The sequence below is a fragment of the Phascolarctos cinereus genome, unplaced genomic scaffold, assembly GCF_003287225.1.
Source record: "Phascolarctos cinereus isolate Bilbo 61053 unplaced genomic scaffold, phaCin_HiC Scaffold_1;HRSCAF=81, whole genome shotgun sequence".
Taxonomy (NCBI): Eukaryota; Metazoa; Chordata; class Mammalia; order Diprotodontia; family Phascolarctidae; genus Phascolarctos; species Phascolarctos cinereus.
In genome coordinates, this window is record NW_027555514.1 from 264,986,048 (window position 1) to 265,012,293 (window position 26,246).

General features: G+C 39.5%; 2 protein-coding genes across 2 annotated transcripts in view; one reads left to right on the plus strand and one right to left on the minus strand.

Annotated features, from left to right (window-relative positions):
- Positions 1 to 14,980: 14,980 nt before the first annotated feature.
- Positions 14,981 to 20,764, plus strand: SNRPF (small nuclear ribonucleoprotein polypeptide F). Its single transcript, XM_021006487.2, is given in 5 exon segments — positions 14,981 to 15,620; positions 17,178 to 17,303; positions 19,931 to 19,958; positions 19,961 to 19,994; positions 20,624 to 20,764. Coding segments are annotated over 5 exon segments (258 nt in total). The 5' UTR covers positions 14,981 to 15,617; the 3' UTR covers positions 20,691 to 20,764.
- A 638-nt stretch (positions 20,765 to 21,402) lies between these two features.
- CCDC38 (coiled-coil domain containing 38) overlaps positions 21,403 to 26,246 on the minus strand; it is a 52,962-nt gene continuing 48,118 nt past the window's right edge. The window contains exons 16-17 of the mRNA XM_078150419.1: positions 22,412 to 22,505; positions 21,403 to 21,753 (exon numbers count right to left, since the gene is read on the minus strand). Of these exons, the coding sequence (XP_078006545.1) occupies positions 21,640 to 21,753; positions 22,412 to 22,505 (208 nt within the window). The 3' untranslated portion in view covers positions 21,403 to 21,639. The remainder of the gene's footprint in view (positions 21,754 to 22,411; positions 22,506 to 26,246) is intronic.

Consider the following 26,246-nt stretch of genomic DNA (forward strand, 5'->3'; position numbering starts at 1 on the left):
TGTGGCAGATGTACAGGAACTTATGAACAAGAATTGCACAGGATAAAAAAGGCTGGATGGGCTGGAATCTGTAATGTTGGAGGAAAGATCCATACTACCAAGATTACAGATCCTCTCAAATATTAATTGTGAATATTAAAATACGTAAACTTGTATAACGTACTTCTTTTGAGTAAATAAAGTACATTCGACATCTATGTTCACAAATCCCTGTAAGACAGAAAAAAGGATTGGCATGGATTTTAGGAATAAACTAAAAATCCTATTTATTACAAGGGCACCACCAAAAAGCAAATTTCCAGCTTGGCTTAGCATTTCCCCTCATTTAAAAAATTGATGCCTTTTGCCTTTAACAAAAAAATACAGTCATTTGCCAATACCTTCCTTCCTCCTATCTCCAGCACTGAATCCTCTTTTATAACAAAGAAACAAAAAAGTTAAGCATAACTGATACAGCAATCAAGTCTGGCCACGTATGCAATGTTCTGCACCCAGAGCTCCCCCTCTCTGCACCAAGAGAAAGACTCGATGTTACATTCTCTGTTCTCCAAGACCAAGCCTGTTTACTGCAATGGATCTGAATTCAGCTGACTTTTGGTGATGATTGTTCTTTTGGGTCTACTTTAGTTGCACTCTGTCAATTAATATAATTCTTCCCATGCTTCTCTTAATACTCCTAGTCATCATTTCTTAGAGCGTAATAACATTCCATTACCTATCACAATTGTTCAGCCAATCAATGGGTATTCACTGTTTCCAGTTTTTTGCTATCACAAAAAGTATTGCTGTCATCATTTTATTATATATTTGACCTTTTTTTTTTTCTGCCATTTACCTCCTTGAAGTATATATCCAGTAGAGGGATCACTAGATCAAAGGGCAGGAACAATTTAGTAACTTTTTCCGCATAGCTTCAAATTGTTTCCCAGGATGATTAGACCAATTCACATCTCCATTACCCACATATTAGTGTGCCTCTATTCCCACAATAGTCAACAATAACTATTTCCAATTTGATGGGTATAAGGTGAAACTTCAGAATTGTTTTAATTTGCATTTCTTTTGATATTAGTAATTTGGAGCAATTTTTCATATGGTTGCTAATAATTTGCATTTCTTCTTCTGAAAACTGTTCACATCCTTTGATCACTTATTTATTGGGGAACAGTTTTGTGGTCTTACATATTTGTGTTAATTCCCTACATATCCTAAATATATCAAACTTTTATAACAGAAGTATTTGGTACAAAGTTGTTGTTGGGGGGGGTGTTTAAGCCAAGTGATAATTTTCCTTCTTATCCTAGCCACATTGATTTTGTTTGTGCAAAAGCTTTTAAATTTTATGTAACGGGAATTATTATTTTCTTTTATGATCACCAGGTTAGTCTTTTGAACAACTGAAAGAAAATCAGTGCAAAAACTACAGTGATACCTTGTGCCCAGCAGAAGTTATTGTTTACTTAGACAGTTCTCCCTTTTGGCAGAGCTACCTGTTTGAGGAAACAAATTCATAAATTCATAAAATTTTAGAGCTGGAAGGGACCTTAGACCATCTTAATTAATCCCCAAATTTTACAAATAAGAAAACAGAGATCAATAAAGGTAAAGTGACTTGCTTAAGGTCTCTAGGTAATCAGTGGCAGGGCTAGGACAAGAACTCAATCCAGAACTGATACAAGTGTAGGTCCTGATATTCCTAGCCATTTTTGTTCTTCAGCAAGCCCACAGAATCAAATGGTCCTCTGTTCATTCTACTTTTAGCCACATAGACTAATATTTACACCTGATCACCAATATTAATTCAATAAATGATTGTTAGATATCTACTTAGCAGGCATTATGCTTTGTGCTGAATGCAGCCTATGGAAGAATGGGATACAAAGATATGACTGTCCCTGACATCACAAAGAACTTAGAACAGATGATGAGATGATATATACACAATTACAAATCAAAGCAGTATGTGATAAATCCCATGTGAGTGATACAAAGCACAGGAGGATTTATCAAAAAGACATACAAAAAGGATTGGAATTATGGTAAAATCCAACAAAATTACATTCCATTAATGGTTCTAAGAATGAAAATACCACACAGTTATCTTTTTCATTCTAAATGAAGTCTCATGGTAAAAACATACCAAGAGAAAAGAGGAAACATTTTACAAACTATAAAAGAACTATATAAATGTGAGTTATAATTATTACAGACAGGTCGAGGTTCTACTTAATTTTAAGTCACGATTTGTTAATTCTCTATCTTTACATATTCTTCCATGTTCTCTATTCTTCTACATCCATACCTTCCACATCTACCACCTTCTTTTCTGTGCAGCCAAACATGTTTTTAATGTTTCCTCCTCATTACCCACACCATCAATCAATCAACAACCATTTATTAAGTATATGCCAAGTGAGGCAGCTTGGTGGTGCAGTGAATAGAGTGCCAGGTCTGGAGTCAGAAGGACTCATCTTCCTGAATTCAAATCCAACTTCAGACACTTAATAGCTGGGTGATCCTGGGTAAGTCACTTAACCATGTTTGCCTCTGTTTCCTCATCTGTAAAACGAACCAGAGAAGGACGTGGCAAATCACTCGAGTATCTCTGCCAAGAAAACCCCAAATGAGGTCACGAAGAGTCAGATACGACTGAATAACAAGTATGCCAGGAACTGTGACAGGCACTGGGGGTAAAAGTATACCATACCTTTGAGTCACACATTACCCGAATACGTGAAATGATTCCCTGAGCTTATTTTCTTTTTAATATCTTATGGTTTTGCTCCCATCTCCTAAATGTCTATAACCATTAATATTATTACAAGTTAGTTCTTTTAAATAACACTAACCGTGTAAACATTACCTTAATGAATCTCCTAATTGTAGGTCCTTGTTAGAACTACTCAATTCTGATACTCAGATACTAAATTGAAACTCCATGTTCTAGAACTTTCACTCTGATTAAAACCTTTTTCTAAATACTACATTTATTACATTGCTAATGTAGAGAATGAAATTTATACTTTATTTTTCACAACATATCCATTTCCTTTAAAAGCTTGACAAACTTCTCTATTGTTTATTGTGTCAATGAGATTTTATAGAGGTTTCTTTATACTTATCAATACCTCTTCTGAATATCTGAGAAATAATTTAATTATTTATTTTTTAAAGACTGAGTGTCCCCATCTAGCCCAAGCTAGAAGTCCAAGGAATACTCATAGGCCTTACCCCATTACTAATTCACACAGGAGATTGATCTGCTTCATTTTAAAGCTGGGCCAGTTTACCCTTCCTTAAGTAACATGGTGGTCCTTCTCCTACCAGAGTTCACCATATTAATGTTTAGCCCACTGAAGCTCAGAAGTCATAAAATCAAGAGATCATCTGATTGCAACTTCCCCCATACCTGAGATTGAAGATGTAGGTCATCACACATCGTGAGAATTAATTTTAGAAGGTTCTCTGAGGAGCAGCTAGATGGTGCAGCAGATAGAGCATTGGCCCTGGAGTCAGGAGGACTTGAGTTCAAATTTGGCCTCAGACACATAACACTCACTAGCTGTGTGACTCTGGGCAAGTTACTTAACCCCAATTGCCTCACCCCCCCCTCCAAAAAAGAAAAAAGTTCTCTGAGTCTCTCATCCTTGGGTTGTTCTTTAGAGGTATACATAAATCAACCCACAAGTATTTTTTAATTGGCTTCTATGTGGCAGGCCCTGCACTAGGCACTGGAAATAAAAATACAACAATAGAAGAGTTTCTGCTCTCAAGGAACATGTATTCTACTGGGGTAGATAACATACATGTTTATAAATATACACAATATAAATACAAGTCAATTTGGGGAGGGAAGGCACTAGAAATTGGGAGGAATCAGGAAATGCCTGACTCAGAAGGTGGCATCTGAGCCAAGCTTTAAAGTAGGGGTTCTATACTATTGTGCTATAAGAAATGATGAGCAGGCAGACTTCAGAAAAACCTAGAGAGACTTGTGTGAACTCATGCTGAGTGAAGTGACCACAGAATACTGTCCACAGTAACAGCCACATTGGGTGATAACTGATTTTGATAGATCTAGCCCTTCTCAGCAATGCAAGGATCTAGGACAACTCCATAAGACTCATGACGGAAAATGCTATCCACAGTCAGAGAAAGAACCATGGGGTTTGAGTGCAGATCGAAGCATACTATTTGCTCTCTCATTTTTTTTTTGTTTCTTCTTTTTCGTGGTTCCTCCCATTCATTCTAATTCTTCTTTACAACACGACAAATGTGAAAATATGTTTAATAAGAGTGTTTATGGGGCAGGTAGGTGGTGCAGTGGATAGAGCACCAGCCCTGAAGTCAGGAGGACCTGAGTTCAAATCCGGCCTCAGATCAAACACTTGACACTTACTAGCTGTGTGACCCTGGGCAACTCACTTAACCCCAACTGCCTAAAAACAACAACAAAAAAAGAAAGTAGGGATTCTAAGGGGTGGAGATGAGGAGGGAGGGTATTTCAGGCATGAAGGACAGCCAGTATAAAGACAGAGAGATAAGAATTGGCATTTTTGGTGAGAGGAACAGCAAAAAGGCAGTTTGGCTGGACCATACAGTTGAGTGAGGTGAAGGAAAATAATGTAATAAAAAGTGGAAAGGTCCATAAGAGTTGTAGAATCAGGACCTTAGGCCTATCTTAACTCTCTTCTAAAATCCTTGACAATGCTGCCAAGACTTATGGTTAGATTACGTATTGCTAACCTGAAAAAAAGCTAAGGGAAAGCTCACTGCTTCTAGGTAGGAAATGAAGGGCTTCAAGCCAACTTCAGCTTGTGTCCTTCCTATACACACTGCCTAACTCATCGTACTGTGCCTCTCACCTTTTGATTCTTTTTCCGAGAGGTTATAAAAGGTCTTTCTTTGCCCGCCTGTCTGAGCGATTCTTGTGATCCAGACCAGACGTGGAGATTGTCATGGGTCTGTTCCATGTTTTTGTTGCTGTTCAGCAGTTTCCGTCATGTCTGACTCTCTGTGATCCCTTTGGGGGTTTTCCTGGCAGAGATAATGGAGTGGTTGCCATTTCCTTATCCAACTCATTTTACACATGAGGAAACTGAGGCAAACAAGGATTAAGTGACTGGCCCAGGGCTACACAGCTAGTGTCTGAGGCCAGATCTGAACCCAGGAAGAGGAGGCTTTCTGATTCTAGGCCCAGTGCTCTATTCCCTGCGCCACCTGGCTTCCAAACAGGCACATGTTAATCTGTAAAAAGAAATATGTTTTCACCATGCAGTAACAGAGGATTGGTAGTCATTTCTTTGAGAGAGTCCTCTTTTAAAGGACTTTAAATGCCAAACACAGGAGTCTGCATTTGACTCTAGAGATAATAGGGAGCCACTGGAGTTTACTGGGTGGGGCCTGGACAGACCAGTACTTCCCAAACATCATTTTGGCAACTGCATAGATAACAGAATAGAAAGCAGAGAGATATGAGGCAGGAAGATGTGTAGGACAACTGAAAGTTTCTCATATGAAACAGAAGCTAGGCCCCGAAATTTAGTTAAGGCTTTAGCATTAGCCGGGCCTAAGTCTCATTTTCCTGTAAATCATGTGATCGGGTCATATACCTGTTGCCCGGTACCCCCTCCCTTGTTTTGTAACCACCACCCCAGCCTTATCTTTGCCATATAAGGCAATCTTCTAGCTTCCAAGCTTGTTTTGGGTAAAATGTATCTCTTAGTTTCTGGGTAGAATGTAAGGTCTCTTACCTAACAGTGGGGATGAAGAGATTCAGGTTAAAAGGTGGGAGGGTGGGGTTTTCTTAGAATGTGTTTGTCTAGGGGTATATAACTGCTTGCTTGCTGCTTGTACCCTGCCTCCCTACTCCAGTCTGCCCTGGGTAGGTGATGCCCAATTCTCATGCGAGACTTGCTAGAATAAAACTTCTGTTTCTACCTAGAGAAACCTCTGAAAGAAAACTGACAGATACAATGGAAATTGTAGAGGCAAAATCAACAAGAATTGGCAACTGATTGGATCTGTGGGGGGAGGGAAACTGAGAAGTCAGTTGCAAACCTGAGTTACTGAAAGGACCACGATACCCTTGAAGAGCTTCCCTACAGCAATCCAATGGCAGAGTCCTTCTATCTGGTGTTAGCAAGTAGCACCTTCAGCACATGGGGTGATATTTAGGGCAAATGGAGAAAGGGCTGGAATAATTTGCCCCTTAGGAAGGTTACACTAGTTACCTAAGCCCATGATGACCCAAATTATGAAATAATTCTAAGATAGTCAATCCTCAACATTCTCCTGTTTAATTTTCATGACTTCAAGTATTCATGTGATTTTATTTGTAAACTCATTTTCATTCTGGTATTGGCAATCACGAATATTCATGGTTTTGCACAGTAGAGGAAAAAAAAAATGAGAGGTGCGTTAGCAGCGCAAGTTTGTCGAGTGGCTGGTCTCCTACTGGGTACTTCACTGGTCTTGTTCAACCGACCATGTAAAGAGCTCCCCATGCATTCACTGCATATTTTCATTGTTTGCCTTTAAAGCTCAAGTTTTGTGCTGCAATTATGCCTCCAAAGCATAGTGCAAGCCCTTTGGGCTCTAAGCCCAAGTGTGCCAAGCCAGTGATGCAGCTTAGTAAGAAAATAAAGTTGTTAAAGAGACTTCGTGCCAGGCTGTGTGCAGTCAAACTGGTGAGCCCTTCACAAGGATCTCCAATGTCATCCATGCCAGTCTTGGCATTTTCCCAGCAGCAGCAGCTAAAGTCCCAGCAACCTCTCCGTTGTTTTTCAGAGTGCAGCCAAGGTAGAGGTTTACAGCAGAATAGTATATAGTACAACACTCTCATACCACAATCTGACACAATGGAGGGTAAGATTCAAGTTTAAAATATTTTAGTTTCAAGAATTTTATTTGCTTTACAATACTTATGATTCTGTAGATTTCAAGTGATATGAGAAGCGAATATTGTCTGAAGTTAATGTGGTTTTTATTGAGATGTTTACAAAAAAGGTCATAGAGTTCTAGGGAATGTTTTGCATGTTACCAATTTTATTTTGTGTAATGCATCTTACGGTATATCTCACAGTAATGTGTTAGGAAAAGTCCATATTATCAGAATCAATGTTTTGTTACAAAAAAGTATATGCAGAAAAGTGTATTTTCAGCAATCTCTAGCAAAAGATTACAGTTTTTGGTGGTCACGGGAGCTAACTCCTATTTCCCACAGATTCAATGTTATCAACATTTGCATTTTTTACTTTCACGCTGTTTTCGAGGAATGTTATCCCTGCAAAAGTTGAGACTATTATTGCTTTGATACTCCAATGTTTCACCGTATTCCAGAGCTGACCCCGGGCTCTCAAAGGCTATCTCAGTAAAGCGTAAGCTCTGATGAGTTTTACCTAGCTAGAAAGGCTTCAACTGACTATCACCCCAAAACCTAGTTCAGTTGGTGGAGGCTCGTGGCCAGAAAGCTGTACGTCAAGTGATGGTTCTTTTCATTTACCAAAACATCCTATGAAAATGGTTTTCATAGGTTCCCAAACTGGCAGGTGCTGGAACAATCCAGGCCAGTAACAGTGACAGTAGTAGCACTAACAGTAGTAGCCTTGGGTGCAATTGGGAGGCATTGAATAAAAATTAGGGGTGGTAAAAGTATAAGGAAAGAAGAGAAGAGAAGAAAAATTCGAAAAACCATTCGTACATATTTCATCTGTTATGCAGTGATTACATTATTTTCCATAAACACACAAAATGCAAGCTATAAACAATCAGCATTGAAGTCTGCCAACAGGTCTTAATAAGCAAGTATTGGCAGGCGAGCATGTTGCTCATTGTCAGAAGTTCAGCATGCACTGGCAGGAATATGTGCATGTTATGACTTGTTTACAATCTGATACTATACAGTTATACAACAAAATATTACGTCATCAAAATTTCAAAGCAGGAAAAAACCACAACTTTACAATAAATTATTAAATTTAAAAAGCATCATTTAAAAAATATTTTATGTCTTTTTGAAATGATTCAAATTTAAAAAAACAAACAAACATTAAAGGCTAAAGAAAGTCGATTTCCAGGGGGATGCTGAGTAATTTTTTTTGAGAAGGGGGCAGTAGATCAAGCGAGTTTGGGAACCTCCAATCTAGAGACACTATTGTATTTATCTGTACAAGGTGAGGAAAAATAGATCATTTCACAAACAACTTGGAAAGACTTAAGAATTCTGACCAAAATAATGACCAACCATGATTCCAGAGGAGCCATGAGGAAGCAACCCTCCTGACAAGGAAGTAATGGACCCACGACACAGAAAGAGATATACATTTTTCTGCCAGCCAGTGTGAGGATTTGTTTTGCTTAACTATGTACTTTTGTTACACAAGTTTTTTCTTTTTGCTTTTTTTCAGGGGTCACGGGAAAGGAAGGAAAGAGGGAGAAAAGGAAAGAAAATAAGTGCTTGTTAATTGAAAAATAAAATAATTGTTTTTAAAAAATAGATTTTGGGGGTACTGAAATATTACAATATAACAGGTCACATCTTAATTAACTTATGTTACATTATATGTCCTTACTGTTAGCAGTACCTTCTCAAAGATTCCTTAAAACTTTACAAGAAGCCTTTTATTACATGACTTTCTTTATACTACATATAACTATATATATAGGACATACCTGCTTTTTCAGCTTTTCTTCCTTTACTGCCTCAGTACACACATGATCAATGATGCTGAATGAAATGTTTGTTGAATTCAGTCTTTTTGGCTGGTTTTGGTTCCCCTTCAGTCCACTTGAAAAGAGAAAAAAAAAACTATTGAAACCAATCCAATCCATATAGTTGACCATCAATTGTGGAGGTAAAAGAATAAAACCCAGGTGGGTTTTTAGCTTGGGTTCTTTTGCTGTTGCTTAGTATTTAGTGTTAAGAACATCTTGTAAACAGAGATGCTAAATATGCCGAGTTTAAGACGTACTCAAAGCAGTGGAAAAGGCATTTAGGATTTCAGGGAGATTAGCTTTGCTGTTACAGTTAGTTTTCCAAAACTTTGTGAGTACTAGGTTGTGCTAGTTCAAAACACATTTGTACTCATCTACTTGGGCTCTCCTTGAGAAGCCCAAAGTTTTTTCTACATTCAAATGCTCACCATTTCTGAGAAAGGGATTGTAATTCAGCATTATTATCCATTTCATAGAACAGGGAATTCAGAGTGATTACTGAACTCAAATCAATTCAATAAACACATGTTATGCATCTTCTATTCGCAAAGGACTTCATTAGGTGCTGGAGATATAAAGGAGAAATTAAATATATATAATTATCAATAATGAAAGATTAATGTATTAAATGCAAGAAAGATTTTTAAAGGGCATGAAGGTAGAATAGAAGGGATAATAATGGTATAATATTCCTCTAGAATTATGACAGAATTCAAGGCAATGCTAGAATCATAGGATTTCAGAGATGCACAAGATTTCAGAGATCTTGAAGGAAATATGGTCCAACCATACTTGAATAGAAATCTCCTCTAAAATATCCCTAGGGAGTGATCATTCGGCCCACACTTAAAGATCTCCAGTGAATGGAAATTCACTATTTCCCACGGCAGCCAATTTCACTTTGGAAGATATAATTTTCAGAGCTTTTTCCTTATATTGAGCTGAAACTTGCCTCTCTGCAGTTTCTATCCATTGTACCTGGTTCTGGCCCAAGGCCAAGCCAAAGTCTAATCTGTTTTCCATGTGATAACCTTTCAATATATATATATAATTTTTTTGTTTACTAGATCATCATCTATCTTCTCTCTGCTAAGCACAGGAATTACCTAAGGATCTGCACTGGGCCTTCTCTTCCCTCTCTACACTGTCTCCCCTGGTAATCTCCTTTGCTCCCATGAGTTCAATTGTCAAGCCTATGCTGGTGGTTCCCAAATCTATACACTCAGTTCTAATTTCTAGTCTTAACTTAAGTCCCACATCACCAAATTCCCACTGGACTTCTTCGCCACAATGTCCCTTTGGCATCTCAACTGCAGCATGCCCAAAATGGAACTGAAAACATCGCTCTCTACAAACCTAGCCTTTTTACAAATCTATTTCTGTGGAGGGCACCACCATCCTGTTATTCCCCTAAGTTTATAAATTCAGGGTCATCCTTGATATTTCCCTCTCCTTTGCCTTCTATATCCAGTGGCAATGGAGGAAAAGGCAGTTTTTCATAGGAGATAAAGAGCCAGGAAGGCTTGGGATCAATTCTGACACGGATTGGCTGTGAGACCCTGGGTAACCACTTAGCTTCTTAGCTCTCTCTAGGCAACTAAGACTTTAAGTGGTCAACCTACCTTAGCAAAGGAGTTTCCTTATGCAAAATTCCACATACCAATGAAATCACAGATCCAGTTCCTCTCCCTAATTAATTAGTTACCAAGTCTTATCAATTCTCTCTACAACATATGTCCTCTTCACTCACATGATCACCACTCTAGTTCAAGCCATCATTAATTTTCTACGGGACCATTGTAATAGCTTTATTAACTAGTCGCTCTGATTCTAGTCTTTTCCCTCTCTAATCTATCCACCACACAGCTGACAAAATAGTCTTCCTAAGGCACCCGAAAGGCCATGAATGAAAGAATGATTGAATTACTGAATTACAAGTTCTTACTATGTGCACTGTGCTGAGCACTCAGGAATCAAAAAAGGGAGACAATCCTTGTCCTTAAGGAGCTTACATCCTATAAGTATAGGAGGAATATAACACATACAAGAAAGTGGTGGTTAGGGAAGGATATTTTGGTCTGTGAGATCACAGAGAGGGTGATTAGAGCAGTAAGGCAATCAACTGACACATCCTTTCCAGAAGCAATGGTAGTGCTGATTCGATGACTATTCCCAAAGCAACAGGTGGAGAACTGGTAGGAGCAAGGGTGGTAAAGACACTCAGCATGGCAGGAACATGGCCAGGGTAAAGCCTGGTCAGGGGTCTAGAGCCTACTAGATGTAATTAGGACAACATAGCCCCAGGACAGGAGTTTCCCAGCTGAGTGACTTAGCTCCTCAGGGCTCTCTGAAAGCCCTCTTCAGAGGGTGCAGAACTAGCAGGGCAGCATGGCAGGAAGACACCTGGGGTGATGCACGATTGGGGGGGGGTGAAAGCAGCTAGATATAGTGGATTCTCATCAGTCAGGACAGCACGGCCCCAGTCAGCAAACATTTGCTCTCCTTGCCAAACAGATGTGGCAGCCGAGGGCAATGGATAATAGATTAGAATATAAACTCATTTGCAACATTCCTGAAGAATACTGTGGAAGAGTAGAATTGTCTAATGAAATATCCAGAAGTATGGAAAGAAACACGAGTTTTCAGAAAGCTTGCTGTAACACTTAAATAAGCCAGATCATCCCCAAAGCATTTAAAGATGAAACTGAAAGAATCTGTTAAGATTTCTATTAAAAAAACAAAAACAAAAACAAAACCCTTTTTTCCATGGATCACCACAGGACTACACCATCAGTGTAGAAAACAAAAGAAAGAAACAAAACAAAAATAAGGTGAAGCTGGACCAGTTCAAGTATATGCAGATGAGGTCATGCTAATGGTGACAGAATTTTGCCACTACTGAGGGATCATTTTTCAACTTATTTGAAGGAAGCAAAGTAAAACATGAGAAAAAATTGAGGAAACCATTCTTAAAAAGGGAGGGGAGGATTGAGAGGACAATAAATACTGAAGTCCCTACTTTTTCACTTCTCTGGGGCAGCCATGGCTTGGCAAACAAGGGTTCTCACCATGCACTTAGGAAACCTAATTTGAAACCAGTCTCAAGCAGCTGCTAGCTTTGTGAACATGGGAAAGTTGATTATCTATTCTTGCTCATTCATGTGTAAAATGGGATAATATGTAAGAAAAGTCACTAAGGTATTCATATTCCTTCAGATTTTTCCAGAGACTATAATCAAAGACATACTGTTAACAAGAAAAGACCCACATATAAAAAAAATCAGTATTCCTTAAAGATAAATTTTATTGATGCCTTTTAACATTACAATTTTCAGATATGCCCACCTCCCTCTAGCTATTCCTCCTTTATAATAAAAAGTTAAGGGACAGCTAGTGGCGCAGTGGATAGAGCACCAGCCCTGGATTCAGGAGGACCTTGAGTTCAAATCCCACCTCAGACACATTAACATTTACTAGCTGTGTGACCCTGGGCAACTCAATCCCATTGCCTAGACAAAAAAAAAAAAGTTAAAACCAAGCAATACAGGGACCATATCTGACTGTATATAAAATTTTTTGTCTATAAAATCCCTACTATAAGGAGAAAGGTGATTTCTCATCTCTTTTTCGGGCAGATTAATCATTACAATTACTCAATCTGATTTCATTGGCTGTTTTTTCATTCCCCAATCCATGGAGACCTACTTTGTTTTCTTCAAAACTGTTTAAGTGTCACTTTCCATATAAGGCTTTTCTTAATCCTACAGATGCTAGCATTCTTTCCCCCACTCCAAAAAAATTTAACTTATATTTTGTTACATTCAGGCTGTCTCTACTGAGAATGAATGAAAACTTTTCAAGGGAAGAGATCTTTCATTTTTGTTTCTGTATCCTCAGTACCTAGCACAATCCCTGGCATGTAACAGGTACTTCATAAATGCTTGTTAATTCACGGGTAGACTACGGGAGAAAATCCTCTTAGGGAAGATTCATCTCCCTGATGAGTCTTCTCTTTCCCAGGCTAAACTAACCCCATCTTCCTTCAACTGACATGTCATTGTCTCCAGCCCCCTACTTTGGCTGCCTTCCTTTGGACAAGTTCTAGCTCGTCAGTGTCCTATATAAAATGTGGCACCAATAACTAAGCACAATGCTCCAGAGGTGTTCTGACCAAGGGAGAATATAAAGGAAGGTGACTTCCATCTTTCTGAACAGGCTTCCTCTCAGATATTATCTGACCAATCCTAAAAGACTGACACCATGTCAAGGGCCTGGAGACGATACCTGTGGAGTCAGAAAACATGGGTCTGAATCGCAGCTAGACACTTCCTACCTTTATAACCTAGAATGTCCTGTCACTTCACTGGACCCCCCTCTGTAAAATGATGAACCCCAGGCTCCTTCTGAGTTCTGGGGCTGTGATCCTATGTTACTAAGATTGTCTGGCTTGGATGATCAGACTGAGCAAGTCTTAGGACCATGTTCCTAACTCCTTCAAGACTTGGTCTAGGCTACCTCCATCAGTCAGCCTTTCCCAACTCCCCAAGTTATTAGTGTACTCTCCCTAATCAAACTGTTGTGCACTCAACAGTCAGCTTCTGTGTTTTATTTTGTCTGTGTATTCCCAAAGTCTAGCAGTCCTGTGCACAGAGTAGGCACTGAAGATTGCTGACTTGAATTAACTGAATATGGCATAGTGAAAAGAATCTTGGATTTGTAGAATATCTAAGCACAAATTTTGGCTTTGCCGTTTACAAATTGTATGAACCTGGGCAAGACAATTCCTCTCCCTGGGCCTGTTCTCTCAACTGTAAAATCAATCAAGAAGAATTCTAGTGTTTACTGTGTCAAGAACTGGGGGCTACAAACTAAGGCAAAAAAAAATCTCTACATTCGAGCAGCTTATATTTGAATGGTGGGGGAGGAACAACATCCATATGAAACATACAAGCCATAGAGCAGGTGAAGGATAATCTTAGATGGGCTGGGGGGAGATGGTGAAAGGCCTCTCAGGGATTCTAAAGAGATGTGGCTTGGAGACAGAGCATTCAAGGCACGAAGGATAGTGGATCACATATAAAATCCTGTTTTTCTTTTAAAGTTCTTAATCTGGCCCCTTTCTACCTGGTCTTCTTACACCTTACTCCTCTCTACAAACGGGATCCACCTGACACTCCACTTCCCAAGCATTTTTACTCACTGCAGCCCTCCCAAAGTCTGGAATTTGCCCCCTCATCTTCAACTCTTGGCTTCTCTGACTTCCTTCAGTTTCCTGTTAAAATCTCACCTGCTTACTAGAAACTTTCCCCTATTCTCTTTAATACTAGTGCCTTCACTCTGTTGACATTCTCCAATTTATTCTGTATATCGTTGTAGTTATTTTTATGTTGTCTCCCCCATTAGGCTAACAGCTCCTTCATAAGAGGAACTACTTCTTGCCTTTCTTCGTATCCTCATTGCTTAGCACAAGTGCCTGGCACATGGCATGGCTTAAGAAATGCCTGCTGACTTCTCTATCAAGAGTAATTATACAGCATGTGGATGCGAGAAATCTGGAAGGGTAGGAGGGGTCAGACTATTCAGAGTTTAAAATGCCAGAGTTTATATAGAATGTTCCAAAAGTCTTGGTGCAGTTTTAAGTTATCAAAGCTTAAGCTTTAAGATTAAGGTGATCTGCTCCTGCAACTAACAGAGAGCCACCGTAGTTTACTTAAGGGTTAAGTGGGATGAGTTGGGCCTAACCCAGCCTCAGTCGCTTACTAGCCTGGGGACCCTAAGCAAGTCACTCACCCTCTGTTTGTCTCAATTTCTTCCTCTATAAAACGGGGTAAATAACAGCACCTACCTCCCAGGGTTGTTGTGAGAATTAAATAATTTTGATTTATGGTTTAACAAATTAAATTTCAACAAAATCAAGCCAAATAATATTTCAACAATATATCATTCGACATAAACATATTGCAATGCAATCCTATGTATTTGAAAACATAAAGAAGGGCAGACTGGCCTAAACACTCTTCCAGCTCCAAGGAACGATTTTCCTTCTAATCACAGCACGAATGAAGAGTAGAATGCGATTTACAGCAGCTGGACGGGTGCTCAGAGACCCGACCTCCCTTTTATTTATTTATTTATTTTTTTAGGATTAGGAAATTGAGGCTGAGGCGGTCCAACAGAAGCGGGGGAGGCGGGACTTGGTCACGTGAGGGAGGGGCCTTCCCAGACACGCGTCCCAGACCGCTTCCCGGCACTCCTCGCGGTGACTTAAGTAGCAAACCCAGGCCCCAGAGGAGGGCCAACCACGACGCCCCGGGGGCTCGATACCTACAGCCACCCCCCCTCCTCCCAGGAGGCCGCTTCTGGGGCACTGCCCCGTCCGCAGAGGCAGCGTCCAGTCAGGAAGAGCCGTTTCCCGGATTAGGGCACGGGAAAATACTCAAGTGCAAAGAAATGGCCAGGTCACTTTAGGGGGAAAAGTTTTAAAAAATCTCCGCCAGGTGTCTGAGGGTAGCGTGAGAACGCGTCCCTCACACTAAGCTTCTAACGGACCAAGGCGACTGTCGGCCACATTCGGCGCAGGGGCGGACCACCACCTGCGCTTGCGCACTGAGTAGCCTGGGCACGAGCCTCGGCTCCACCCCGCCCCGCATCCAATCACCACCCACCTGCTTCCATCCAATCCGAGAGGCCCGGGAGGTGGAGAGCGGGGGAGGAGAGCAGTGACAAGGGAGCCGGGGTGAGGGGTGAAAGTTCGCGTTCCCGGCTGGCGGCCATTTCTCTGCCTTCCGTACGATTGCCGGCTAGAGGGAGGCGGAGGCAGTGGCGGCGGCGGCGGCTCGCTTCACGTGGGCGCGGGAGAATCGGCGGCGGCGGGCGGCCCGTGGCGCTCTTCGGTGGTCACGATGGTAAGGATGCGGCGGCGGCGGCGGCCGCCGCCGTGGTTGCGGCGTGAAGAGCGTCCCCACAGGCTCTCGCTTCCCGCCTTGCCCATTCATTTGCTCTGGGGGGCGGGAGCGGCCTCCCTCGGCCCTTTCTTCCTTGCTCCCCCCTCCCCACCCCCGGTCTCGCGAGAGGAGCGGCTCGCCAGTCTGTTATCGAGCCCCGTTTTCCCCGCCCACGCTCCCCCCGGATTCCAGTTGGTCTCGCCCAAGTGCTCGGCTTGAGAGCCTTCTGGAAGCGGCCATTTGAAAGGACTGGGGGGCGAGGGCGGGGCCAGAAGGGAGCTCATGTGGGCTCGTAGAACTTAACCCGCGTAGAGCGACCTCGGAGCTGCATGGCAGGAGGAGGGGACCGGCCTCGTGGGGGCCCTCAGCGGCCGTCTGGGCCGACCCCTTCACTTTACAGTCCGGGAAACTGAGGCCCTGGGAAACCCTGGGCAGATTCTAGAGCTTGAACGAGCCTCACTGACCAGATGGGCCAGCCCCTTTACAGACCGGGAAACTGAGTCTCAAGAGAGACAGCGCTAGGCAGAGAATTGGCGCTAAAAGGGTCCTCAGACACTGTGTGATTCAGCTCGTGGGTTTCAGCGCTCTGTGATATTGTTTTACTGCTATTATTTGTAATAATAATAATAATCTAAGATCAGGTAATCCTCATATCACTCTAGACAGCTCCTGGCTGTCCACTTCCACTTTGTGCTCTCTTTAAACTCTTAGAGTTATTATTGTAGTCTTATTATATATTATTATTGTCTTTGAGCTTCAGTTTCCTCAAATGCAAAAAAATCCCACCATTTTCCTCTTAGTTTGGCCGTTTTCTTAATTATAGGCCTTAAAAAAAAAAAGTAAACATATCTATTCTAGTTTTCCTTCCCTGTTGGCCTTCTACAGTGCCTTGTGGTGTGGAGGTGACTGACTGTAGGTTGTCACAATGTAGGGAACATAGCTTTGGTCTTAGAGAATAGGGTTCAGGTCCCTGCTGGGCCCCTGTATCAGCTGTGGGAACTAGGGCAGGTCAGTCAATAAACATTTATTGAGTACTTGCTTGGGGCCAGGCACTGAGGATGCAAAAAGGCCAAAGACAGTCCTTGCCCTCAAGCAGCATACGGTCTCTGAGCTTTGGTTTCTTCCTCTGTAAAAATGATGGGGTGGTCTTTATTCTTTCTGAAACTTCTGTCATTCTGGGGGCTTGGTAGAGGAGGAATCTGGAGCTGTTGATTAAACTAATGTTAATTTATCCATCTCACCCAATTCTGTTTCATCAAATCAAAAATTAAAGGGGTTTAATGTAGCAGGACTTGGTATAGTTTGGGCACTGGGAAACTGGATGTAATATAGGGTAATTTATGAACAAATCAGGAGTGGACTTCTGGGCTTATCTGTCAAAAAAGAAAGTTGGACTAAATAAACCCTAATGTTCTTCCATTACTTGAGATCCTATGAAAGCTAGCTTAATGACTTTTTCTCTTTCCTGACTGATGTATTACTTTCATTATCTCATTCAAACTATTGTCTTTTGTACAGAGTTTACCCCTCAACCCCAAACCGTTCCTGAATGGACTGACAGGGAAGCCAGTGATGGTGAAGCTTAAGTGGGGAATGGAGTACAAAGGTTACCTGGTCTCTGTAGATGGCTACATGAACATGCAAGTAAGCTAAACCCCAGCTGGTGGCAAGCCACACAGACTCACTTCACTTGCTGTCTGAGAGTTGGGGCCTAGTCCACAATTGCTGTGGAATGTAGTCATCATTTTAATGAATGAAGCCTTAGGTCCTCTCATTGGAAGCTTCGGGCTATAATGTCTTAATTTACTTGAGGTAAGAGGGCAGCTAGGTGGCACAGTAGAGTGGAGCCTGGAGTCAGGAAGATCCAAGTTCAAGTCGGGCCTCAGACACTTAGTATTGTGTGACCCTGGGCAAGTCATTTAACCCTGTTTGCCTCAGTTGTAAAATGAGCTGGAGAAGGAAGTGGCAAACTGTCTTTGCTACAAATACCCCCAAATGGGATCATGAAGAGTTGGGCACAACTGAAAGGACTGAAACCACAACAAAAGAGGAGCCAGCTTGGGTGTAACATTTGCTGGGCATATTGGTAGCAAGCGGTAATCCACTTACTCACCCCAGTGCCCTCCCACTGCCCTTTGGATTACTTAATACTTCAGGTTTTCTGTTACCTAAATGTCCCTTGATTCACAGGTTTTCACAAGCAACTCTTAAAGGGTTAAAAAGCTTAAGAGGAAAATGAAAGATTTTTGTTAGGAAAATGAATTCAGAATTTGAATTATTGTGAATGTAACCAAGTGCTTCATGTGTTTTTTTCAGTTTAAATAAATGTGTTGATGCAATATTGAAGAATGTAAGTGGAGATGGACTTGTAGCTATTTCTTCAGAGTATTATCTTAGTAAAGCACAATTGAAATTAGCTCTTGAAAAAAGAGAGTATGTTTTTCTTAAATGAGTTAGAGGCATGTGATAAATTTTCTTTGAGGAAAAATTTATTTTCTGCATGAAAAAAAAATTTTTCTGAGAAAAGCCCCATCCATAGGCTTCATCAGACTGCCAAAGGAGCCCATCCCACCCCCTACCCCCCAAAAAAGTGTTAACCCCTACTGTACATAGTTATCCCCTGGTCTCCACCTTTCAGAAGACGAGCCTTTCTGAATTAGGTGAGGCCGTGCTCCAGCTGCTGTCACATCCCCAGTAGGGATCTGCCTGATAATTTTGTGGAGCCATTTCATGAGGCGTCAGAGTAGGATTTTACTAGTGGGTTTGGAAATTAAAAACAAAAGGTAGGCTCTTTCCCTCACCTCTATCACAAACCAGTACAGATTATATAAAAGATAGCTCTGGGAAGCAGCAAGGGTGGTCACTACCAATAACCTAAATTTCCCACCTCCATCACTTCTACCGTGAAGAACATATGAGTACGACCAAGTGCCCCAGGATGCCGATGGCAAGCTTTTCTCCAGTGTAGTAATCTTTGCTCTAGCTAGATAATGCCAGAAAAAAAGAATGTTGTTTTTCACAAATAACTCTTGCATCTGGCAGGCCGGACAGTTTTTAGGCTAGTTTTGCCTCCATTTATAAAATACTGATAATTTAGAAAACTGACTGGTATTCTGAGATGAAAATAACTGATTATACTTCCAAAGTAAGTTATGAAGAGCAGACTTGTAAATATCCAATATGTAATCAAATACTGCTTCCATTGCTCAAACAACCACATTCCCCACTCCTTGCTCCAGATGACAGCCAGGTTGCCTTCCATGGATGGCACTACCCAGTGCCTGGTGGGAGAAATCCACCAATCCTGGCTTTTCCTGCTTTTTGACTTTGTGTAGTTCAGTTCTATTTCAGACAATCTTTTTTCACCTTGAATTCAGTGAGCATTTATTGAGTGTTTACTTTGTGTCTAGACATTGTACTAGGATGGGAGTGGGGAACCTGTAGCCTGGCCTAGAGGTCACAGGTTCCCCACCCCTGTGCAGGGTCTGTGAATACTAGGACCAAAAAAACCAGGCCTTTATCCTCAAGGAGTTTGCGTTCTACAGATCCTTATTGTCTTTAACAACTTTTCTCTTTTCCTTTCTCTCTTTGAGCTTTTTCCCATTTGACAGAACATTTTTCTTTTTCCATTTGCTCTTTGTTCCATTCCTGAGCCAAAGAATAATAATAGGAATCATGGCCAGTGAGCAAGAGAGTAATAGGAATGATACATTTGAATTCAGGAAAAGGAAAACTAAGCATTTTTTTTACATGAAATTAGATCTCTTAAGAGCCAGGGTCATCAGCTTCTAAGGCACTTGAAATACCCTGTCTTCAAGTCCTTCTTAGTATCTTCAAAAAAATCTCGATCTAACTGCTTTGTCTCTATGGAATTATAAACTATTAGCTTTATAACAAATGGTTTACTAATAAACTTTTGGATCACAACCTATTATGAGTTGATAGTTTTCTATGCTTGAATTTTCAAGTCTGCCAGAAAGGGAAATTATGTAAAATTCCTCTATGGAAATTTTAAAAAGTATAAAAAGCAAACATTTTGAAGCAAACTTTTATTGTGTAACAGTTTTACATATCAGTCAGTTGTTGTCTGAACAGATGTAATAATATAACTTAGAATAGTTTTTAATGTTAAACTGTTTGTTGTTAATCATTTGTGGATAAATAGATTTGTATTTCTATAGAATGGCCTCAGTTAACTCTCCAGATTTAGTTGGTTTATACATTTTTCCCCTCATTCAGCTTTGCTGATTTATTTTCTTTTTGTTTAAAAGCTTGCAAATACAGAAGAATACATAGATGGGCATTGTCTGGACACCTTGGTGAAGTTTTAATAAGGTAATTCTCTCAGAGCAGCAGTGTGTATAGATTACCACAAACACAGAAATGTCTCTTGATACAAACTGACTGATGCTTCATTTTCCAAATCCCCCCCCCTTTTTTTGGCTTTTAACATCACTAACTATTTAACAGTGTTCTACAAATAGGAATCCTTACAATTGTTAGATTAATGGTCAAAGAAAGGATTTAAATATTTTAAAATAATGTTCGTTTTCAAGATGTTCTTTTTGTTGAAATTGAACAGTCTGGGTCTTAGCTGGATACCTGTTTTTTGACATTCATAAATTACAGGAGCTTTGGTTAGTTGTACCAGATAATTTGTTTTCAATGGGTATGGCTTATGTTTTCTCCAGATGCCATTCCCCTACTTTTCTTGTGAATATTTCGCAAGTATGTCTGCCTTCTTAACAACATAGGAAAGTTGCTATATTAATTATACGATGAAAATGAGTGCTACATTCTCTATAGCCTGAAAACAGTTTAGAAATAGTATACAAAGGTACATACTTAACATTCTGAATTGTATACCTAAAAATACAGTACAAAACTAATTTACAGCCACCACAGTAAATGCTGTGACTTTTTCCTACTTGGAGCCACAAAATTAATTATAATTCTGTTTACAGGTGCAATAATGTCCTTTACATCAGAGGTGTTGAAGAAGAGGAAGAAGATGGGGAAATGCGAGAATAACGTCTTTTCTGGGGTGGGATGGGGTAGGGATTTCTTTTGTATATTTCTAGAAATAAAGATTTGTTTGTTTTTCAGTTTGTATTTGTCTTTAGGTCTGTAACTTGTTCTCCATGAACTTTGGTGAGTTGAAGGTATTTTCATTTGTTCAAATTCAGAACAAAAATTCAAAACTTAGGAAATAGGTAGTTTGTAGAGCTATAATAGCAAAAGACAAACTGCCTTCTCTTCAAGATGTATCTATATATTTTCTATGTTCCAAGGGTTAAAAAGATTGACATCCCCTTTGGGGGAATTTTCCTGAAGGTAAAATAGTATTTGTGATTTCAGGAAGGGACGATATAATTCTGCAGCTGCTTCTCTGCTAATTCTGACTTTGGAAGTGTTTCTTTTGATTTCATATTTAGAAGTGTCCATTTCTCAACATTTTTGCTTATAAAATTGCTTGTGTAATCAACATACTAAAATGTATGCATATATTTTAATAGCTCATGGCCAGAATGAGTGTAAGGTCAGGATATATTCAGAAAACAATGCTTCTGTTTAGACTTCTGTTCTATAGGCCTTTGGTTTACTTAGCTGAGAGAATTAAATGCATCCTGGGGTTCATTCCTTCAAAACCAAGCACTTTTGTCCACTTTATATTTGTGGTTAGAATCAGGATAGAAGACCTCAGTGAAGCAAACCACTAGCCTTTTAGAATTACTTTTTCTGGTGGTTGGTTTTTTTTTTTTTAATCCCCATCTTCTGATAAAAATGTTATAAAAATAAGTAAAAGGTTCTAGAAGGATTGGGTTTACTGGAATTTGGAGATACAAACCTGAATGACATTCATTCTTTAAAACAAAAATTGTTACTCTTGGGAAAAAAATGCAAACTTAAAACCTAACAAAAAATAAATAATTTTCAGGCTTTTACCTGAAAATTAAGGTATGTGTCTGACTGATTTTGTTCAACTGAAAAAATAGTGATCTTCCAGTACTTTTGACTTGGTGTCATCCACAAAATGTATTTTTTGTTTGACGTTCGTTATAGGTTGTGAACGATATACAAGTTTCCTTCCCATCTGTAGCAAAGGAAAAAAAAGTTAATGTTTCTGTCCATAATTCTCTTCTGTTTAATAATATAAAATTACTTTAGTAACACCTGCCATTCCAAAAACAGACTTAAAATATTGATTACTAGAATTATAAAGTATATTTAGCTATTTGACCATAACTATATAAGGTTACAAGTGTTTTTTTTAAAACATTAGTTTTTTCATTTTGAATTTCAAATTTCCTCCCAAAAATATGAAGTGATTCTACAGTTTGCTGGTCATTCTTGGGGCAGCTAGGTGGCGCAGTGGATAGAGCATGGGCCCTGAAGTCAGGAGGACCTGAGTTCAAATTTGAAATCTGGCCTCAGACTAAACACTTGACACTTACTAGCTGTATGACCCTGAGCAAGTCACTTAACCCCAATTGCCTAAAAAAAAAATAAAAAGGTCATTCTTGTGCAGGGGCCATACTCCTCTCTATCATTTCAATTTTCGCATGTGCTGCCACAGTGAGCGCAATTATGTGAGTATTGTATCTGTTTTGCAGATAACTCTCTAAACTTCAGTTGCCCTCAATATTTGCTGAAGGTCACAAAGCCAGTAAATAGTAAAGCTAGGACATTTTAAAGATATTTTTCTCCTGGTTGGTAAAAAAAAAAGTAATGAGTATTGATAAAACACTAACCTTTCTCTTTGGTTCTGACATTGCTCTTTCTAAGGCAATTCTTATTTTTTCTTCCTGGGATTTCTGCTTTTCTCTCAATTTCTCTTCACGCATTCTGTTATAAGAGGGGGGGAGAAAGTTCTGATAACTATAAATTGCTGTAAGAACAGTGGGGGTGCCAAGGATAAATACTGTTTTTGTTACATAGATGTTGCTTTTCATCATTTGGAAAAGCATTAGATTTACCTTTGACCCAGGTTATAAAAATATTCTCAGAGAATGAGAGAGGGAAACTAGAAACTCATGTATTTCTAGGGGTGTGGCTAAGCAAATTGTGGCATGTGTCTGATGAAACCTTGAACCATAAGAAATGACGAAGATAATACTCCTCTTCCCCCACCCCCCAAAAAAAAAGGAAAACCTGAAAAGTGAAAAAATAACTAGAACATAAAATACTGGCTATAACTGGCTACTAAGGGCAACAATTTCCCCAAATCGACAAGCATTTTATTAATAAGTGCCTACTGAAATACTGAGAATATGATGGATAGCAACACCCTGGCCCCAGGGAGCTTGCTTTCAAGATTATGGCTTACCTGATTATAACATTCACATATGTAACATACATACATGTACATTTTTATTTATTTATTTTTGGCAGCTAGATAAAGATTTTTTGAAACAAAGGAAAAATTTCGGGAGTTCAGTCTTTTTTCAGTTGCATCCAACTCTTTGTGACCTCTTTTTGGGATTTCCTTGGCAAAGGTACTGGAGTGGTTTGCCATTTCCTTCTCCACATTGTCTTACAGATGAAGAAACTGAGGCAAACGGGATTAAGCACCTTACCCCGGGTGACACGGTGTCTGAGGCTAGGTTTGAACTTGGGTCTTCCTGACTCCACGTTTAACACTATTTACGGTGCCACCTAGTTGCCCCCTTCAAAAGGAGCCATGGTTACAGCACATTTTTGTCATCTTGTTAATAGGTGTTTTTTTGTGTGTGTTTTTTTTAATCCAACTTGGGGGGAAATGCCAGTTTCTGGTTACTTTTTACCATGTTTGCCTGGCTTTGTCAGGTTTGCTGGGATTGATGCTAATGAGGCTCCTGTGATATCAGGAGACTCTCTAAGTGATAGGGAGGCTAAGTCATCTGCTGTCTAATAGGGTGTGGGTACAGGCAGAGTGTATTAAGCAATTGCTGTGAGAAATAGGACAGCAAAGAACAGCAGAGAGATTATAAAGCAGATAAATGACAAGACCTGCAGGATGCTAATGGCCAACATTCTATGAACCAATGTGGTTCGTAGGTGGATGCGTTCAGACAGGAGATGGAAAATTAACATTGAGGCTGTCAGTGAATTTAAATGGACAGGAATGGGTGAATTTAATTCTGTGATCACTACATATACTATTGTGGACAAGAAACCCTAGGAAGAAATGGATCAGCCCTCATCATTAATAAAAGAGTGAGAAAAGTAGTACTGGGGTATAACCTCAAAAATGACTGAATAATATCAGTTCAAACCCAAGGCAAACTGTTCAACATCACAGTGATACAAGCCTATGCACCAAGAATGTTGCCGAAGAGGTCAAAGTTGATTAGTTCTATGAAGACTTACAAATGAGGAAATAACACCCAAAAAAAAAGGATGTCACAAAGGGGATTGGAATGCTAAAGTAGGAAATTAAAAGATATTTGGAGTACAAAATGAAGCAGGGCAGAGATTAATGGAGTTTTGTCAAGATAATAGCAAACACTTTTTCCTTTTTTACATATTTTACTTTTTCAATTACATGTAAAAACAATTTTTAACATTTTTAAAAAAATTTTAAGGTCCAAATTGTTTCCCTGTCCCCTCCTCCCTCGTCCTTGAGATGACAAGCAATTTGATATACGTTATACATTTGCAGTTATGCAAAACATTTCCATTTAGTCATGTTATAAAAGAAAACAGACCAAAAAAAAATGAAAAAAAGAATGCAAAAAATAATATGCTTTGATCTGCATTCAGACTCCATGAGTTCTTTCTCTGGAGGTGGATAGCGTTTTTCATCAAAAGTCCTTCAGAATTGTCTTGGATCTTTATATTGCTGAGAATAGCTAAGTCATTCACGGTTTGATCATTGTTACACTATCGCTGTTACTATGTACAGTGTTCTGGTTCTGCTCACTTCACTTTTCATCAGTTCATGTAAATCTGTCCAGGTTTTTCTGAAAGCAACCTATTCATCATTCCCTATAGCAAAATTGCATTCTATCACAATCATATGCCACAACTTGTTTAGCTATTCCCCAATAGAGGGCATCCCCTCAATTTCCAATTCTTTGCCACCACAAAAAGAGCTGCTATAAATATTTTGTACGGATAGGTCTTTTTCCTTTTTTTTTTTTAATCTCTTCAGGATATAGACCTACTAGTGGTATTGCTGGGTCAAAGGGTATGCACAATTTTATAGCTCCCTGGGTATAGTTCCAAATTGTTCTCCAGAATGATTGGATCAGTTCACAACTCCACTAACAATGCATTAGTATCCCAATTTTTCCACATCCCTTCCATCATTTGTTATTTTCTTTTTCTGCCATGTTAGCCAATCTGGAAGGTGGGAGGTGGTACCTCAGAGCTGTTTTAATTTTCATTTCTCTAATTGATCTAAGTAATTGAGAGCATTTTTCATATGACTATAGATAGGTTTGATTTCTTCATCAGAAAACTGCCTGTTCATATCCTTTAACCATTTATCAATTGTGAAATGACCTGTATTCTTATAAATTTGATTCAGTCCTCTATAAATTTGAAAAATGAGGCCTTTATCAGAGAACCTTGCTGTAAAAAATTTCCCCCCAGTTTTCTGTTTTCCTTCTAATCTTGGCTGCATTGCTTTTGTTTGTGCAAAACCTTTTTAATTTCATGTAATCAAAATGATCCATTTTATATCCTGTTAATGCTCCCTATTTCTTGTTTGGTCACAGATTCTTCCCTTATTTATAGATCTGACAGGTAAATTAGTCTGTACTCCCTTAATGTGCTCATGATATCATCCTTTTTGTTTAAATCATGTATCCATTTTGACTTTATCTTTGCAGTTTTTGTCAAACAGTGAATTCTGGTCTCAAAAGTTGGAATCTTTGCAGCAAATATTCTTTTTCAACAACCCAAAAGGCAGCTCTACACATGAACATCCCCAGATGGTCAATATCAAAATCAGATCGATCATGTATTTTGTAACCGAAGGTAGAAAAATTCTATACAGTCAGTTGAAACAAGACTTGGGAGCTGACTGTGGCTCAGATCACATTTAGACTTAAATTATAGAAAATAGGGAAAACCACCAGACCATATAGGTATGACTTAAATAACATCCTTCATGAATATGAAGCAAAAGTGATAAATAGATTTAAGAGATGGAGTGCTTGAAGAACTATGGACAGAGGTTTAAAAATATTGTGCAGGAGGCAGCAACAAAAAAATTCCAAAGAATAAAGAGCAAGAAAGCAAAATGGCTGTCTGATGAGGCTTTACAAATAGCTGAGGAAAGAAGGACAGTGAAAAGGAAAGATATACCCAATGGAATGCGGAATTCCAGAGAATAGCAAGAAGAGATAAAAAGGTTTTCTTAAAAGAGTAATGCAAAGAAATAGAAGAAATAGAATGGGAAAGACGAGATCTCTTCAAGAAAATTAGACGTATCAAGGGAATGTTTCATGAAAAAAATGGGCATGATAAAAGACAAAAATGATAGGGACTTAACAGAAGTAGAAGATATTAGGAAGAGGTGGCAAAAATACACAGAACCAGACAAGAAAGATCTTAACATCACTGATAAACATGATAGTTTAGTTACTGATCTAGAGGCAG